We start from the raw sequence: 17,712 nt of genomic DNA on the forward strand, positions 1-17,712 counted from the left end.
AAACTCAAAACTGACAGATAATATTATTTTGATTTATGCCTGATATGAAGAGCCAGGCTAGAGTTATTGCTTTATTTCTGCTGCGGTGGAAGAGAAGATTATCAGTGAATAATGACTTGTTTGTGTCTGATTCTTACACAGAGCATCCTGTGAGCTGGAAAACACTGATTTATGATGCTTTTTGTTCTTCTGCTCATGTCTTCCAGTGAAGGATGATAATCACAGGTTTGGATTTCCATTGACTTAACCGGATCTTTAAGCTTAATCAGTGCATTCTTGGTAATTTAAGTAATTCAAAAAAAGTTAATTGAACTGTGAAGACCACGTAACACAAGTTAATGATAATATCTAGGGTTATTATCATCAACTAAACATAAAACTATTTCAATTAAAATTCATTATTTCAAAAAATAAAATAAAATAAAAGAATGAAAAACCTAAACTTATTTTATTTCCGCTAGTTGCCAAGGCAACATTTCTCATTTCTGTTTAGAAATGTTTGTTCTTCAAATAAACCATCATGTTTGTTCTTAAAAAAAAAAAAAATAATAATAACTGAAATAAATTTGTATTTAAAAATATTACTTTTAATAATAATTTAATTATTAAATATTATATAATTATTCAAATTTCATTTTAATCTGAAGTACTGAAAGAACTATAACTAAATATAAACTAAAGCTATTAAATAACACACACACACACACACACACACACACACACACACACACACACACATACATATATATATATATAAATAAAAAGTTGTTTTTTTTGTGTATGTTTTTTTTTGCCCAAATAAAAACTATATATTCTATATATATAGTTATATATATATATAATATATATATTTATATATATATCTATATATATATATATATATATAAATATATAAATATTAGTTTTAGTTTAAATTTAGTTTTATTTTAGTTTATTTAAATGTTCAGTTTTGGTATTCTCTCTCTCTAGGTGTGTTTGTGTGTGTGCACACTAATAAAATTGCACAACAAAATTACTTTAAATTACATTTAAATTTTATTAAACACAAACACAAAAAACAAAAGATAAAAGTAACATGTAATTCAAAATATTAACAAAAATATAATAGTCAGTTTTTTTGTTTGTTTTGTTTTTTTGACTCAAGATTATGTTTGAATTTTTAATAATTTATAATCTTTAAATGAACAGATTCTCTAAGGCTAAGACTAATTTGATAAAGAAAGGTTTGTCTCATTTGAAAACCAATGTCTTTTCTCTTGTTCATAACCATTATAGAAATGATGGATCTAGAAATATCAGTCTGTTTTCTGTTTGCAGATATTGGTTGAAGCTGTCAGATGGTGAGACTGTTTTTTGATTAAGAACCATCAGCGTTTTAATGTCATATTCTGATTTTATAGGATTCAAGTGTCTCATTAGAGAAAGCAAAACAACAAACAGCCTCAGTAATGATATTAATATGGTCTGCAGCTCATTAGTTTTTATTAGATGGAGATCTCTGTGATTTTCCTCCAGTTCTTCTGAGAAGATGTTGGCCATCTGCAGGTTTCATCTGCTCTGCCAATGAGATGAGACAGATGCGTTAAACATAAACAGAAGTAAATGACCCTACACGTTAAACGGGATCGCATGTCAAGGCCTGATCTGAATGACAGGTCTGTCCTTTACTAGCATTTTTATTCATCTCAGAGGAGTTTGATCAGGATCTTCATAAGGACGTGATCAGTCAGAAACACACATCATTCACTGTGAGCCTGCTGAGCAAATATAACAGGATTTTCACTAATGGAGTATTTAAAGGCCGTGCATTTAGCATTATTTAGTCATTCTTATGCACAACGTGAAACCACTAAATTGGCTTATTGCTATTATGGAACATCTGAAAACAGTAAAAAAAATAAAATGCAAAAATGTTTGATATATGTGACCCGGCAGCACAAAACCAGTCATAAGTGTCAATTTTTCAAAATGGAGATTTATACATCATCTGAGATCTGAATAAATCATCTTTCCATTGATGTATGGTTTGTTAGGAGGACAATATTTGTCTGAGATACAACTATTTGAAAATCTGGAACCTGAGGGTGCAAAAAAATCTAAATATTGAGAAAATCATCTTTAAAGTTGTTCAAATAAAGTTCTTAGCAATGCATATTACTAATCAAAAATTAAGATTTGATATATATTTACTTTTGGAAATGTACAAAATATCTTCATGGAACATGATCTTTACTTAATATCCTAATGATTTTTGGCATAAAAGAAAAATCTATAATTTTGACCCATACAATGTATTGTTGTCTATTGCTACAAATATTCCTTTCCTACTTATGACTGCTTTTGTGCTGCAGGAACACAAATAATTAAAAAAGGTAACACTTTACAGTCAGGTTCCAGCATGAACAGATGCAACTTTTGATTTTATTAATTTATCAGTAAATGTTGAAATTAACATTAACCAAGAATATACGTTTTATAAGTAATTTTCATTGCCTGTTCATGTTATTTAATGTGTTATAATTATATTGATATAAATGTATTGCTTATTGTTCGTTACATGATTATGAATCTGGAATTACGACTCAGAATTGTGAGAAAGAAGTCCAATTTGTAAGATTAAAAAAGTCAAAATCAGCTTTATTTATTTTATAATTCCATGGTGGGAGCAAGTTATAAAATGTAGCTCATTCAATCAGAACATAATTTATATATCATATGTGACTATAAAACATTATATGACTATAAAATGTGAATTGCTTGAATCTCAGTTGCTAATTAAAGTACTTATGTAGAAAATGTCTTGTGCAACTCTTCCTAAAGTAAGTTGCATTGCAAAGGAATTATCTGCCAGGAAAATAAATGCAAATAAAAATAATAGAAAGGGCTTGTGTATTATTTCAGTGCTCTATAGTGATTTAACACACAGCTCTGTTGTTGTTGTGTAAAATAGGTAATAAAAGCAGCAGTCCGGTGTATTTTTAACCCAGTGTTTGAATCAGTGCTGGACCAAGAAGCGTTCACTGAACCGCTGACTAAACAATCACATCAGTACACTACATACTTTCATATCCACCTTCCGTTTGAAAAGATGCGAATGCTTTTGGTGTTTGAAACAAATAGTGACCAATAGTTCATTCTTTGCCACAATTATTTCTAGTAAAGAATGGTCTCGGATTGCAGAGGGTCAGCAGACGGACTTCAAATAGACTGCGGTGTAATCACGACTTTAAAAGACAATGTTTCTAACTTGAATCAAGTTATTAGTTATACATACTGATGTCATAAATGAATATATTTGTTTATGCATGAAAACATCAGTTTGTTTTAGTATTATGATCCAGTGCAATTGCCTTGAAACAAACTCCAAAACTTCTCAAAATGAATAATAAATGCACTCCTCGTTGTTAATGTTATGCATTAACCAATATGACCTCATTTCTAAAGTGCTACCTTCAAATGATCATAAAAAATCTCAATGTGTTTGATTTTATGCATGAAAAACTGTTTCCATTTGAGTATTATGTTCTCGTGCAATTGTCTTAAAACAAACTCTCAACAAAATTGCTCTAAATAAAATCATGTGATCTGTTCTGTGTGTGTGTGTGTTTAATTGATGGTGTTTCAGTAGCAGAAGCAGTAGATGGGTGCTTGCACTGTTTTCAGAGGAGGGCTGAGGATCTGAGGGGGTTTCTCTTGGTTAGCTCCTCCTTACTCAGGCTTGGCTTTCGCAGTCACTTCTCTCCAGCTCTACTCTTGAGTTTCTGTGCAGACAGTGAAGCACCTCACAGAGTTTATCATATGAGGCTTTGAAAAAGAAACCTGCTTTTATACCTGCTTTTTTTACCTGCTGCTGTTTGGTTCTGTTGCATTTATCAAGTATATGAAAACAGGGTGAACATTTATAAGGATGCTGTGATATTTTATTCTGGTGTGAAGCTGATCTAAGAGAGAACTGCTTGAAGGAAATGAAGGCTCGGAAGGCAGTCATTCACAAGAACATTAAGGTAAGTTTCATTTCATTTCATTCTGTTTTGTTTTCTTAGAATCCGCTCCGTGGTTTTAAGTGAAAACTTTACTTATCGAAATGTTTTTTTTTTTTTCTCTTGGTTCTGTTGCTGTATTGCACATATATAATATAATAATAATAGTAATATTTTAAATATTTATTTGTCATTAAATTTATTTATATATGTTTATTCATAAATATAATTAATTTCATTTATAACCATTTTTAAGCCATTGCAGTGCGCACCGAAAATAAAAATGTCACTTAAAAATGATTGTATATAAATTAATTAGTTTTATTCAAAATATTTTAAATATTATTTAATATTGCTGAATAAACCTATATGCATTCATTTATACTGACAACATTTTAAGGGTTAAATTGGGTAGAACAAATTTCTATAAATACTATTCTATATATTTCTATGTGTATAGATGTATATACTAAATTATTGTGGAATCATGCATTCAGTCTTTAATTGCTGATGAATGACTGTTGGGCTCTTTTATTTGGCTTTAGCTGGCTTAATTTAATTCCTAATGAGCTTTTGAAACGAGTTATCCTTAAGGAATGCAGAAGGAATTCTTGCATAGTTTAGAACTAACCCAAAGACCTTGAGGAGTCAAACAAGATCCTGCTGAAGGAACTGTGCGAAAAAATAAACTTAAGATAGTTCAGTTAATCCAGTAGGATAGTGTTTGATTCCATAGATGTTGATAGATACTGTATTTAAATTACTTTGTGTTGTAGCTCAAACAATAGTGGACTGTGCTTGCAATGCCAAGGTCATGGGTTCGATTCACAGGGAATGCATGAATTGATTAATTGTAAATATTAAATGGATAAAAGTGTCTGCCAAATGCATGCATGTGAATGTTTTTGTGGACACCTGTTGGCTGTGTGTGAGGTGTGATTCTGTGTTTCAGCACTAGAGGGCCGTGAAGGCTTCAGAAGCAGGCATCATGGGCTCTTCATGCATGAGGCGGATGCTGATGCTGATGCTGATGCTGCTGGTCAGTTTTCGTGGCTCCGGTGGGGTTTGTCCACGGCTGTGTGCCTGCTCTGCTCCTGCTGAAGTGCACTGCACCTTCCGTGCACTCCTGACCATTCCCACGGGCATCTCCAGACAGGTCCAGCGCATTAACTTTGGGTAAGTCATGGCAGAAACTGGAGGTTCATCATAGGATCGTGTATATGAAATATTAAGAAATTGCACGCATTTTACTCCTGTAAAGGTAAACTTGTCAGTCAAGCCACATTTATTTCAGTTGAACTTATGCAATACAGATTGTTTCAAAGCAGCTGCACAGTAATTTAATGATGCAAATTTGATAAGTTATGAAACTAATTACAGCAGTTCCACAGAAAACAATATTCAGTTCAATAACATACGAGGTATTATCAAGCTCAATTCAGTTCGTATTTTGTTCTCATCTGATTATTAAATACTAATTGTCTTTTAAACCATTTTAAACATTTAGTTTCTGTACAGGCTCAAACCTTAAAGTCTTGATTTAAAAGAGAGAAAAAAACAGTTAATGTAACACTCATTGACACTATAAGTAAGTTGACATATTTGACTGACTATTATAAGAGGCGCAAGACAAAAAATTTATTTCAGCAAAACTTAAACTAAAGCGATTATTAGATTTACTGAAGAAACTGAGGGCAGTTCTATTCAAGTAAAAGTATTCTGGTCTCAGGAAAAATCTCGGGTCTCTCGTGTATGTAAAAATCTTGAGTCTTGCAAACTTTAAGACTGTATTAGTGTTTAGGGGTGTGATTGCAGGATAGAATTAAAAGAAAAAAGGCATTATTAGACAGTTTTCAACCACATATTTGAAATCAACATGCAAAACCACTGCAAAAAAGAAAATAAGACTTTTTGCTCAAAACCGCACAGTTGCTGAGATATTGTAGACCTTGAGACAACTTCTATGTGACAACTAGCCCCGACCTTACATACTATATATGTGTACGTAAAAATTTAGCATTTATATTTATGCATTTAGTAAACATTTTTATCCAGAGTGAGTTACGAAAGAGGAACAACAATAATTTTACACTTCAGCATAAACTTTGTTTGAAAACAGTATTGATAACAATGCATTTGCGCTCTAACAGGTTTAACACTATAAATCACATCTCAGACGTCTCCTTTGCTGGCCTTCGAAAACTAGAGCTACTCATGATGCACGGCAACAACGTGCAGAAAATACCTGAAGCTGCTTTTCAGGATCTGGTTTCATTACAGGTAAAACCACAGTCATCTGGTGAAGCGCACTATAAGTCCTTAATTTACGTAGTTCTAATTAATTAGTTCTAACTTAAAAAGATTCAAAGTAAAACTATGGTGTTGTGTTAGATATCAAATGCTAAACAGACTACAGCTGTAAGCCATGCCTTGTTTATGTCAAAATGACTCAGAGTTCACTGTGTTTCCTGCAGGTTTTAAAAATGAGCTACAACAAACTACGAGTCATTACCAGTCACACCTTCTCTGGTTTGACGGCCCTTGTTAGACTCCATCTGGACAACAACCGCATCGAGTTCATCCACCCGGATGCGTTCAGTGGGCTGACCTCACTGCGTCTGCTCCATCTAGAGGCCAACCATCTACAGAAACTCCATCCTGCTACTTTCAGTACGTTCTCGCTGCTGCAGCGTTTCCCCGTGTCCACCCTGAAGCATCTGTACCTCTCTGAAAACCTCCTCAACATGCTGCCCAGAAACATGCTGGAGAACATGCCGCAGCTGGAGAACCTCTTTTTATATGGAAACCCATGGAGCTGTGACTGCCGGATGAGCTGGTTACAGGACTGGAGCGCACGAAATCCAGGTAATTAAACTGTTTTTGAGTGCTTTAGATGATCGGTGTCCAGATATCACTCTGTATAAACTTAGATATCAACTATATCTGAATTTCCTGAAGGAAATCTCTGTGAAATTTTAGGTCAGCTCAGGTTGTAGTCTTTGGTTCTGTGTAAATAAAATGCTGCCAAACATATTCAGAATTTAGAATGCAAATAGATTGCAATTTAATTTTCGAAAGAAATAAAGAAAATTTTTCACAAACTTCTATTATAATAATAAAAAATGATTTGTGTGTGTGTGTATATATAATTACAGTACGTGTGTGTGTGTGTGTGTGTATATATATATATATATATATATATATATATATATATATATATATATATATATATATAGGATATATATTAAGTATAGTCAAAAACAATAAATTTATTATTAGTCTTATTTTGTGTTTTTGTGTAAACTTACTGTTTAATGCTCAGTTATTTTTAATTTTTATGGGGTTTTAATTATTGTTATTTATATTGATGTATGGTTTGTTAGGAGGACAGTATTTGGCCTAAAATCTTTATCTTTCTAAAAAATTTTGAAATTTTGGATTTTGGGGTTGGGAAAATTTTAAATATTGTGAGAATTTTTTTTTTAGTTGTTTGTATGAATTTATTTGTTATGAATGTTTATTACTAATCAAAAATAAAATTTCGATATATTTACGGTAGGAAATTTACAAAATGTCTTCATGGAACACAATCTTTTCTTAATATCCTAATGATTTTGGCATAAAAAAAATGAAAAAGATCAAAAAATGATGATTAGAGATGTTTGAAAATTTAGAACATTGAGTTAAGAACAAATTCCATCTTCTAAAGTCTGGATTTGTTTTATTTTGCTAGGAGTGATGAAATGCAAAAAGGACAGATCATTTGCCAGCGGTCAGCTCTGTCCACTGTGCGCATCTCCTAAACACCTTAAAGGACAAGACATCTTGGATCTCAAAGAGTTCATCTGCTCTGGACCAGCTATCAGCTCTCCAGGAAAGAACGTCTCACATGAGGACAACATGAGTGAACTTCTGCCCATTGACAGGATCAAACCACCTTTTGGAAACGTCTCCCTTGGTTTATCCGACGAGCATGGGACTAAAGTGGACTTGATCTGCCAAATACTTGAACCAAGAGAATCCACTAAAATCAGCTGGAATTATACAAAATCTCTGGAGATCGCTGCTAACGTGACTCTCTTCTTTGACCTGGAGTGTCCTGTGGACAGAGACAACTATGAGAGCTTTTGGAGGCTTCTTGCATACTATAGTGAAGTGCCTGTGCATCTGAGAAGGGATATAATGCTAAGCAGAGAGCCGGAGCTGAGCTATAGATACAGACAGGACATCGAAAGGGACTCCTATTTTTACACTGGGGTCCGAGCCAATGTTGTAGCCCGTCCATCTTGGCTCATGCAGTCCTTCATGAACATCAAATTAAACAGGCCTTATTCCTCCTCCAAGAGTATGAGACTCATTCTTAACACTCATCTGACTACCACCACAGACAAGGAGCCTGTCAGATCTTGGGTCATGATTGAACATGACAATAAAACCCAGACGAGCTTCAGTTCTGTTGTGGGTGGTATGGTTGAAATGGACTGCCGTGTGCAAAGCTCAGGAAACGCTGCTGTTCACTGGATGACCCCCGATGGGTCAAAGATTAAAGCTGTGTTCGACTCGACCAACAAAAGAGTGACTGTTTCTAGCAGTGGCAAACTTCACATTAAATCTGTCGAGCACAGAGACTCTGGAGTTTATTATTGCATTGCTGAGGTTGCAGGAGATGTTGATGTTCTGCCTTTCCGTTTTTCCGTTATAGAGTCCTCAACCCCACTTCCAGGTGAAGAATTTGGAAACGCTTTAACAAAGTTTGTTGGCGAGTCTGCATCTTTGCCGTGTCTTACTACAGCGACTCCAGATGCTGTGGTGAATTGGATATTTCCAGATGGCAGTGTACTGAATGCCAAAGCCAATTCATCCAGGGCTTTAGTCTTTCCCAACGGGACTTTGTTCATTCCTTATAGTCAGCTCAACAATAATGGATATCACAAATGTGTCGCCATGAACCAACATGGTGTGGATGTACTGGCTACTAAACTAACTGTTATGAGACGGAAAGGAATCCAGCCACTGCGACAGTATCCAATCAGGCCGCAGTCTGCTGCGGGAGTGTCCACTAAGGTAAAAGCCTATTTGGAGGATGTAGAGGAATCTTCCGGAGATGAAACTCAACTACCAAACAGAAGTTTTATTAATCGAAGGAAGGGTCCAAATGCAAGAACTCAAGGACGTTATTTTGGCAACATACGCCATAGGCGACCCTTTAGAAAGGGCATGCATGGCCAACCAACCAGAACTGGCTTAACAAACCAAAGAACTGTTAATACCAAGAACAATATAGACCCTCAGAAGTGGGCCGTTCTTTTGGCCAAAATTCGTGAGAAGACCTCTCCGAAGAACTCATCAGTTAACATTGTCCAACATGGCGCTGCAGAGATGGTGAATGTAGATCGTCCGGGGTCGATTGACGACATTGAGAGTTCTTCTGGAGACTCCAGTCCACAGGAAGAGTCAAACACTTTCAGCACGCCACACCTAAGGGATGTTTACCACAGGCATGCAATTAAACCTCATATCAAGGGACAAAATGATAACGTATACATAACAGCCCCTCCAGAATTACAAACTAGCTCGGACAAGGTGCCTTACATCTCAAATCCCACATCTGGAAACCATTATGTTATGACAGAGGTGAATGTTGAAGAAAGAGGGCATGTGAGCACTATAAGTGCTGAAAATGACCAAGTAAATTCCAGGTCTGTCATCAAACCGGAGTCTGAGAAAGAAAATGAGCTTAATTTCTCCGGAAAGGCCAGCGTCCAGTCACAGATTGGGGGTTTTGATTTTGGACTGCCTGACAGCAATTCATTTGCTACCACATTAATCCCACGTGCTTTACAGAGTTCAGCACCGTCCAGAGCAAAAGATCACTGGAGCTCCAGGAGAAGATTTGTAGGTAGGCAAAGAACAAAATTAAGACGCCCGTTCTCAAAGCTTCTGACAAGAGGACCATGGTCAACCTCTACAGCTGCAGGAGTTCATGTTCCAACTTTGAAAGCAGATCCAACAAGCCCAGCTGAAGATGCAATGATCTATCCAACTTCTAGAGCTAATGATATCATTTACTCTAGAACCCCATCTGGAGACACATTGATTCATTCAACTACAACTACTGCTCGCATTTACTCCAGCACCTCATCTGGAGACACATTGATCCATCCAACTAGTACAACCACTGCTCACATTTTTTCCACAAATCCAGCTGGAAGCTTGTCAATCCATCCAACTATCCCAGTAACCGCTCACATTTACTCTACAACCTTAGCTGAAAGCATGTCAGAATATCCGACTATTAGTCTCACTTATCCTACTGTGCCGAGGGTATTCCCAAATGCTATTAATGAGGAAAACACCATGCACCTCCCGGATGAGAAAACTGGTTCAAAAATCCACAAAGTGAAGGCAAGCAATTTCCTTCAAATCCAACAGATGCCTCCAAACTCTAGAAGCCCATCTGCATCTCTCCCCATGAGCACAACATCAGAGTTAGAGAATGAAGACATTAGTTCTTTTGAGGAGGAAGAGGACACAAGCATTGCATCTGCAAAGGAGATGAATGAGTACTTGGTTCCCACGAGTGTAGATCCGACATCTCGACTTGGCGTCGAAACGTTCCTACTGACAACTGCCAAGCAGGAGTTTCACAGGCATGCTTTTACAGCGTTACCAAAGGCCAACAAAGAGATTCATCCAACAGAGATCAGCTTTACTTTGGACACAGATGGGCTGGATATCTTCCACATGCCTGAATCACAGTTCAGCAATGTTGGAGAGAACGATACGTTGGAAGTAAGTTCTACAGAAGAATCTTTAGTCACCTCCATGCTACGACCCCACGACTACCCACTTTCACAACCAGCTGAAAGCTTTAAACAAGAAGAATCCATTTACAACCAAGTATCTATTACTTTGACACCAGAAACACTGACAGAATCCATAATATCAGTTGGGACACAAACCAAGTCTTTCGTCACAAGTTCACAATCGCCTACTCAAACTAATGAGATTTACTTCTTACAACCAAACTCTGTTTCTAAGCCAGACCAGGGGGAAAGGTTTGTCCATGAACTTGAACCTTTGATTCCTCCTACAACACTGAATACTTCGCCCACAATTACATTACCAGCAAGTACAGCCATAATTCCCAATACAACCCAACTCATTGGAACAACAACAGCACGTACTACACTGTCGACAGCTGCTACTACTACTTGGCGTACTTCGACTACTTCAGCTACTACGATGACGAATACTACTACTATCACTACTGTACACTACTACTACTACTACTACTACACCTGCAATAAAGTCAACACCCAGTTATCTCTTACCAGACAATAAAATCCCATTTATTCAAGAAATCCTGGATTGAACTACATTGATTCCAGGCACAGGGGAAGATTTCCCAGCACTAACCACAGGTATCCGTACTATAACAGTAGAAATCCTTCTGTGAATATTAGACCTAATATTATCAGAAAACCTTCTGGCACCACCTCACCTATGGATTTAAACTCTCTCAACAATGTCAAATCAACAACTTCACCTAAGATATTGACAGCAACTGCTCGATCTGCCACCTCAAGTTCCACAACTGCGTCAAGCACCATACAGCCAAACAACCAAATTCAGATCGATGAACCAGTGAACAGACAGTCAGGTGCAGTTCTGTTTCCTCAAGGACCGCAAACTCTTCCTGTGCAGCAAATGAGGCCCAGGATCACTGCTGCCAAACTCCACACAGTCACTGTGAATGCTGGGACAGATGTGCAGTTACCATGTGATTCTGTGGGGAAGCCAAAGCCCCTCCTGACCTGGACCAAAGTCTCCACAGGGTAACTCACATATGACATGACAAGTATGTACAGTTACAGTACATTATATGCAGAAACTGGAGTATCATTTTGATGCATAAACCTTGATATATTTTACAATAGAAGATAAATGTGTTTTTCTTACAGGCTTCCCTAAAGGTGATTTGTGTTTTATTTTGCTTTATTTTGTTTTATTTAATTTTATTTACATTTTTTTATTATTATTTTTTTATTTAATTGAATATTAATTGCTTGTGGTTAAGTTGTCACTTCATGTTTTTCTGCACGTTGCAGCATGCATGCTGCATATATATATAAATTTAAATTTATATATATATATATATATTCGTACTTGATTCCCTTTTTCTTTCTGTATTACTTGTCTTACACCATATATACATAGAAATATAATATTAAAATGTAAAGATATTATATGTTTGTGTGTATATTACTTTACAATATATTAATTATAATATAGAGACTAAACAGAGGTTATGTAAAGCTAACAATATGATTGGTGTTTTTGTACAACCTCTGTGCCTACAAATGTAAAGCATATATTATATTTCTAAATTCTAAATATTTTTATTTAAAACATCTGTTGTCTTATAGTTTATATATATATATATATATATATATATATAGAGAGAGAGAGAGAGAGAGAGAAGAGAGAGAGAGAGAGACAGAGAGAGTATTATTTTTTTTATTAATTTTACACCTTTTTATTTGTTTTCACTCTCTATTCTTTTTTGTTTTTTTTTTGTATATATGTGTCTTAATGACTACAAGCAGCTTTTCATTGGGTTAAATTCATTCATCTCTCTCCCTCATCCTTTAATTTCCACAGGAGCCGTCATATCAACAAATACCAAAATCCAGCGATTTGAGGTCCAGTCCAATGGGACGTTTGTCATCCATAGCGTCCAGCTTCAGGACCGTGGGCAGTATTTGTGCAGCGCTCGCAATCCACAAGGCATTGACAAGATGATGGTAACCCTAGTGGTGGTGGCCCACGCGCCCAGGATGATACTTCCACATCATAAAGATATAACAGTCTATCAAGGAAACAGTGCTTTCTTGGAATGCCAAGCACAAGGTCTCACCCCAAACATCAGCTGGGTGCTTCCGGATCGATCGGTGGTGCGAGCCATTAGTAACAGCCAACAGAAGGTCATGCTCTTCACCAATGGAACACTTCAAGTCAAAAACACCAATCACCTGGACAAAGGCGTTTACAAATGCATAGCGAGCAATGCTGCTGGAGCCGACATGCTTTCCGTGAGGCTCCAAATAAAAGCCTCACTCCCACAATGCAAGAGCAGATTCTGGGAGAGACTAACTACACCGTCTCTGATGGCCAATCAGCGTTCATGCACTGCACCGCTAAAGGCACGCCCAGTCCCACCTCCGCTGGGTCACATTACCGGCGTGCAGCTTCACCCCGCGCAGTTCATCAATAGCAATTTGTTTGTTTTACCCAATGGGACGCTATTTATTCGTAACCCTACAGAGAATGATTCTGGTAATTATGTATGTGTGGCTGTGAATTCGGTGGGTGTTTCTAAAAGGACAGTGAATCTACAGGTGAAGAGGAGCTCCACTACGGCCAGAATCATGTCCACTTCTGCACACAGTATTGATGTCCGCTATGGAGGTCAGCTGAGTCTCAACTGTTCGGCCACTGGAAGCCCCAATCCCAGGATCATCTGGAGGACGCCGTCTAAAAAAACTGGTTGATGCATATTACAGGTAAAAGAATTGCATATTACTACCATTATTATTGGAGATGCAGAGAATTAAATTTTTTGGCCGAAGCCGTAACCGAAACAAAATGAAACACTGGACGAACGAAGGCCGGATACTGGACACTGTTCTTCACCCCCTCCCCCCCCACCCCCCATGTCAGTTTTTTACACCATTGCATAAATTAAATAGTCTAAATATGTTTTTTTACTGTTTGTCTTGCTTTTCAAAGAAAAATTCAATTACAAAACAACAATTTAAAAATAATTAACACTGAACATTTTTAACATTCTAGCAGACATATCAACAAAGCACAATTTCACTTAAAATTAATAAGTTAGTAAAATAATATTTTTTTAGCCATTTTTCAAAACCCCCTCCTTGAATTAGGCGTGTATTGTTTACTGTACAAATAAATGCAGCCTTCACTGTAAAAAAAAAAATCAAAAGTTGAGAAAACTGAAAAGTTTAAGGCAACCAGCTTCAGGAGATTTTTTTATTACAACTTTTTATTTTTTACAGTGTTGCTTAGCAGAAGGGGCTTTTTTAAAAACATTAGAAAATATTGCAGATCTCAATTTGAACACCACACATATGGATTTTACTGTCTCTGGCTCTCTTTGGAATTCTTTTGATTCTCTCCATATATACGGTTGGTTACAGAGCATGATTAACTGAATAGCAAAACAACATGAAGAGTAAATTAATTACAGAAGACAGACAAATCAGAAGAAAATAAATGGATACAGAGGGAAGACAAAAAGAATGTTAATGAAATGCAGAGGAGAAAGCATAGTTCTTCTGAATTAACAATATTTTGTTAGAAACCATGAACACCAGTGGTCTGTATGATCTGCTTTGGCTTATGATGCTTTTGGGAAACACAGCCTTGATTTAGTAAATTTGTGGTTTTGGCATAATTGCAATTTTTATTACACTTTGATAAAACGTCATGTGGTGCTACTAAAACAGAAATTCTTTAATATGTGCAACTTTACAGATGTGCAAATAGGCATTGTTGACATTTAAATGTGAGCAGTAGTTTGCTTATATTTGGTGTTTCTGACACAAGAAATCAAAGATTTCAGAATGTCTTTTTTTTGTTGTTGTTGTTGCTTTTCACTAGAATGAAGTTTTGAGTTCATAAAATAATTATCTTGATATGAACCAGAGCTCAAGCACATTTTAATGGATTGTAATAATTCTGCTGCCAAGAGAATATTGGTTTGCTCTGTTGATACCCTTGAAAAGGTTTTAATAAGTTAATCCAAATTTAGTTTTAGAATTTGTAGGGGAAAAATGAACTCTTTCCCCACTAGCGTTGTTAAGAAAAAGTTGCCATTATTGATAATTTTTACAGAATTTTCATGGGCCACAGAGTATTTTGAATATCTGAACATGCAATATGTCAAAAGAACTCTGCTTAATTAAAAAAAAAAAAAAAAACATTATTCTAGGTTACATAACTTAAAAAAAAATAAACAAACAAACAAACGAAAAACCTTTTTAACCGAAAAGCTGAGCAAATGGCGTTTTTGTCAAAGACTATGTTCGGATCGCATTTAGATCGATGATTTTAAACAGAGATGAAGGAAAAGCATTTTTAGTTCCATTCCAGCTTTTAATAGCCCGTGCATGGTTTTTGCCATGTCAATAGCAAAAAAAAAAAAAAAAAAAAAAAAACTGGCATAGTCTTAAAAAAACAAGCAAACTTGATATGAGCCCTTTAATAAATAAGTTGTTTTTATATTTTCGGTTCAATAAATGCTTCTTTTTCTACTCAAAAGAAGTTTTGAATTCTGATTTTTTTTTTTTTTTTTTTTTCATTGTGCAATGAACTCTTTAATCTCAAAAGACCAAGGAAAATTTGATTCCTCAAAATATAATAAATGATACATTTACTAGTGTCACACTTATCAGAATGTAACCACTTTTTATTGCTCATTTCAGCTTTGATCGCAGAATGAAAGTGTTCAGCAACGGCACGCTCACCATCACGTCAGTGACTGAGAAGGATGAGGGCGACTATCTCTGTGTGGCCAGAAATAAAATGGGTGATGACTACGTTCTCCTTAAAGTCAATGTGATGATGAAAGCGGCTAAAATCGACTACAAGTCACTGAGCGATCGTGAGGTTTCGTACGGAGGAGAGCTGAAAGTCGACTGCGTCGCTTCTGGTCTTCCCAACCCAGAAATCACTTGGAGTCTTCCGGACGGTACCATGGTTAACAGCATCCCTCAATCTGATGATAACAGGGTTCGCGCCAAGAGATACGTGATGTTCGATAATGGCACCTTATATTTAAACGAAGTCGGAATGGAGGAGGAAGGCGACTACACGTGCTACGCTGAGAATCGGATTGGGAAAGATGAAATGAAGGTTCATATCAAGGTGGTGGCGGATGCACCGATCATCCGAAACAACGTTTACAGCATCATCAAAGTTCCTTATGGAGAAAACGCCATCCTCAACTGCAGTGCCAAAGGAGAGCCAACTCCCATAATCACATGGACGTCTCCGGCTCATCGCACCATAGTGCCAGTTTCCGGCAAGTACCAGATCGCCAACGATGGCACTTTGCGCATTCAAAAAATCCAGAGGTTTGACAGAGGGAATTACACATGCTTAGCTAGGAATGTTGTGGGAATTGACAAGAAAGTCTTTCATGTTGAAGTCCTTGCATCAACGCCTGTTATAAATGGATTTGAGAGTCCTGGGATTGTTCGTAAAACTGTTGTAAAGGATCAGCGCGTGCTTTTAGACTGCAAAGCAAACGGAAACCCAATTCCAAGGATCATATGGGTGTTTCCTAACAACATCGTACTTCCAGCACCGTACTATGGCTCACGGATTACGGTTCATCGCAACGGCACGCTGGACATCCACGTGGTGCGGATAAGCGATTCCGTTGCGCTTCTTTGCATTGCACGCAATGAAGGAGGAGAAGCCAAACTCCAGGTTCAACTCGAGGTAACCGAAGGAGTTGAAAAGCCATGGTTGCGAAATCCGCCTACAGAGTCCGTCCAACTCTCAGACGGGATAATAAATCTAAATTGTTCCGTAGAAGGAAAACCATCGCCGGAGATCACTTGGATTCTTCCTAATGGGACGTCGCTTCTTAAGGGAACTAGTATTTTCCGTTTCCATCATCGATTTGATGGCACTTTGGTTATTAGAGACCCGTCGGTTTCTGAGATCGGACGGTATCGATGTGTCGGGCGCAACAGCGTTGGATACGTTGAGCGAACCGTGACATTAGAGTCCAATAGGAAACCGGAAATCACTAACAAGTACAGCTCGCTCGTCGTCAGCATCATAAACGGCGAGAATCTGCATCTCAACTGTTTGTCCGGGGTCAACCATTACCCAAACTTACCTGGACTCTACCAAACGGAGTCATCTTAACCCGGGCAAACAACTGGACGATATTCGGTCCTACACAATGGCACTCTTGCTGTCCAGAGGACCTCTGTGTACGATAGAGGGATGTACCTCTGCCAAACAACTAATGAGCATGGATCGTCCAGCCTGTCGGTTTCGGTGATTGTAATTGCATATCCGCCACGGATAACCAAAGGACCCTCGGTGCAGGTGCGGACATATGCTAGTCCAGGTGTGGCCGTTCAATTAAACTGCGTTCCTCTCGCTACGCCTAAAGCCGAGGTGGTTTGGGAAATGCCTGACGGTCTTCAGCTGAAGGTCGGTGTCCAGCCGCGACTTTATGGAAACAAGTATCTCCATCCTCAAGGTTCACTGGTCATTCAGAACCCTTCCAGCAGAGACAATGGTGTTTATAAGTGCACCCCAAAAACGTGGGTCGGTAGCGATAGCAGATCAACTTACGTCTATGTGTTTTTATGCAAACTAACTTTACAGACAAGCCCGAAGAAACTGCATTAAGACTGTTCGTAAAAAAATAATAATCTTTCGGAATCACTTTCAACTGACTCTTGTAAATATGAAAGAGTGATATTTTAATCCACTTCGTCTCTGGAGTATCTGTACATTAATGGATGTTCATTAGTGCTCTTGGGAAGTACACTGATAATCAAGCTCGCATGGAATTTGCACCAATAGAACTGCAAAATTCACTAAATTCTACACATGCTTGTTTGTTTATTTGGTAACACTTAAAGCCTTTGTTTAATGCATTATAAAAGTAGTTTTAATG

The 17,712-nt window shown here is 37.1% G+C and overlaps 1 protein-coding gene across 1 annotated transcript; it reads left to right on the plus strand.

Annotated features, from left to right (window-relative positions):
• Positions 1-2,365: 2,365 nt before the first annotated feature.
• On the plus strand, positions 2,366-17,441 carry LOC109083503 (matrix-remodeling-associated protein 5-like). Its single transcript, XM_042730456.1, is given in 15 exon segments — positions 2,366-4,004; positions 4,933-5,156; positions 6,131-6,260; positions 6,455-6,845; positions 7,714-11,170; positions 11,244-11,323; positions 11,326-11,818; positions 12,646-13,129; positions 13,132-13,201; positions 13,204-13,215; positions 13,218-13,519; positions 13,521-13,546; positions 15,491-16,890; positions 16,893-16,950; positions 16,952-17,441. Coding segments are annotated over 14 exon segments (7,581 nt in total). The 5' UTR covers positions 2,366-4,004; positions 4,933-4,968.
• The last annotated feature ends 271 nt before the right edge of the window (positions 17,442-17,712 follow it).

Source organism: Cyprinus carpio, chromosome B9, assembly GCF_018340385.1.
Source record: "Cyprinus carpio isolate SPL01 chromosome B9, ASM1834038v1, whole genome shotgun sequence".
NCBI lineage: Eukaryota > Metazoa > Chordata > Actinopteri > Cypriniformes > Cyprinidae > Cyprinus > Cyprinus carpio.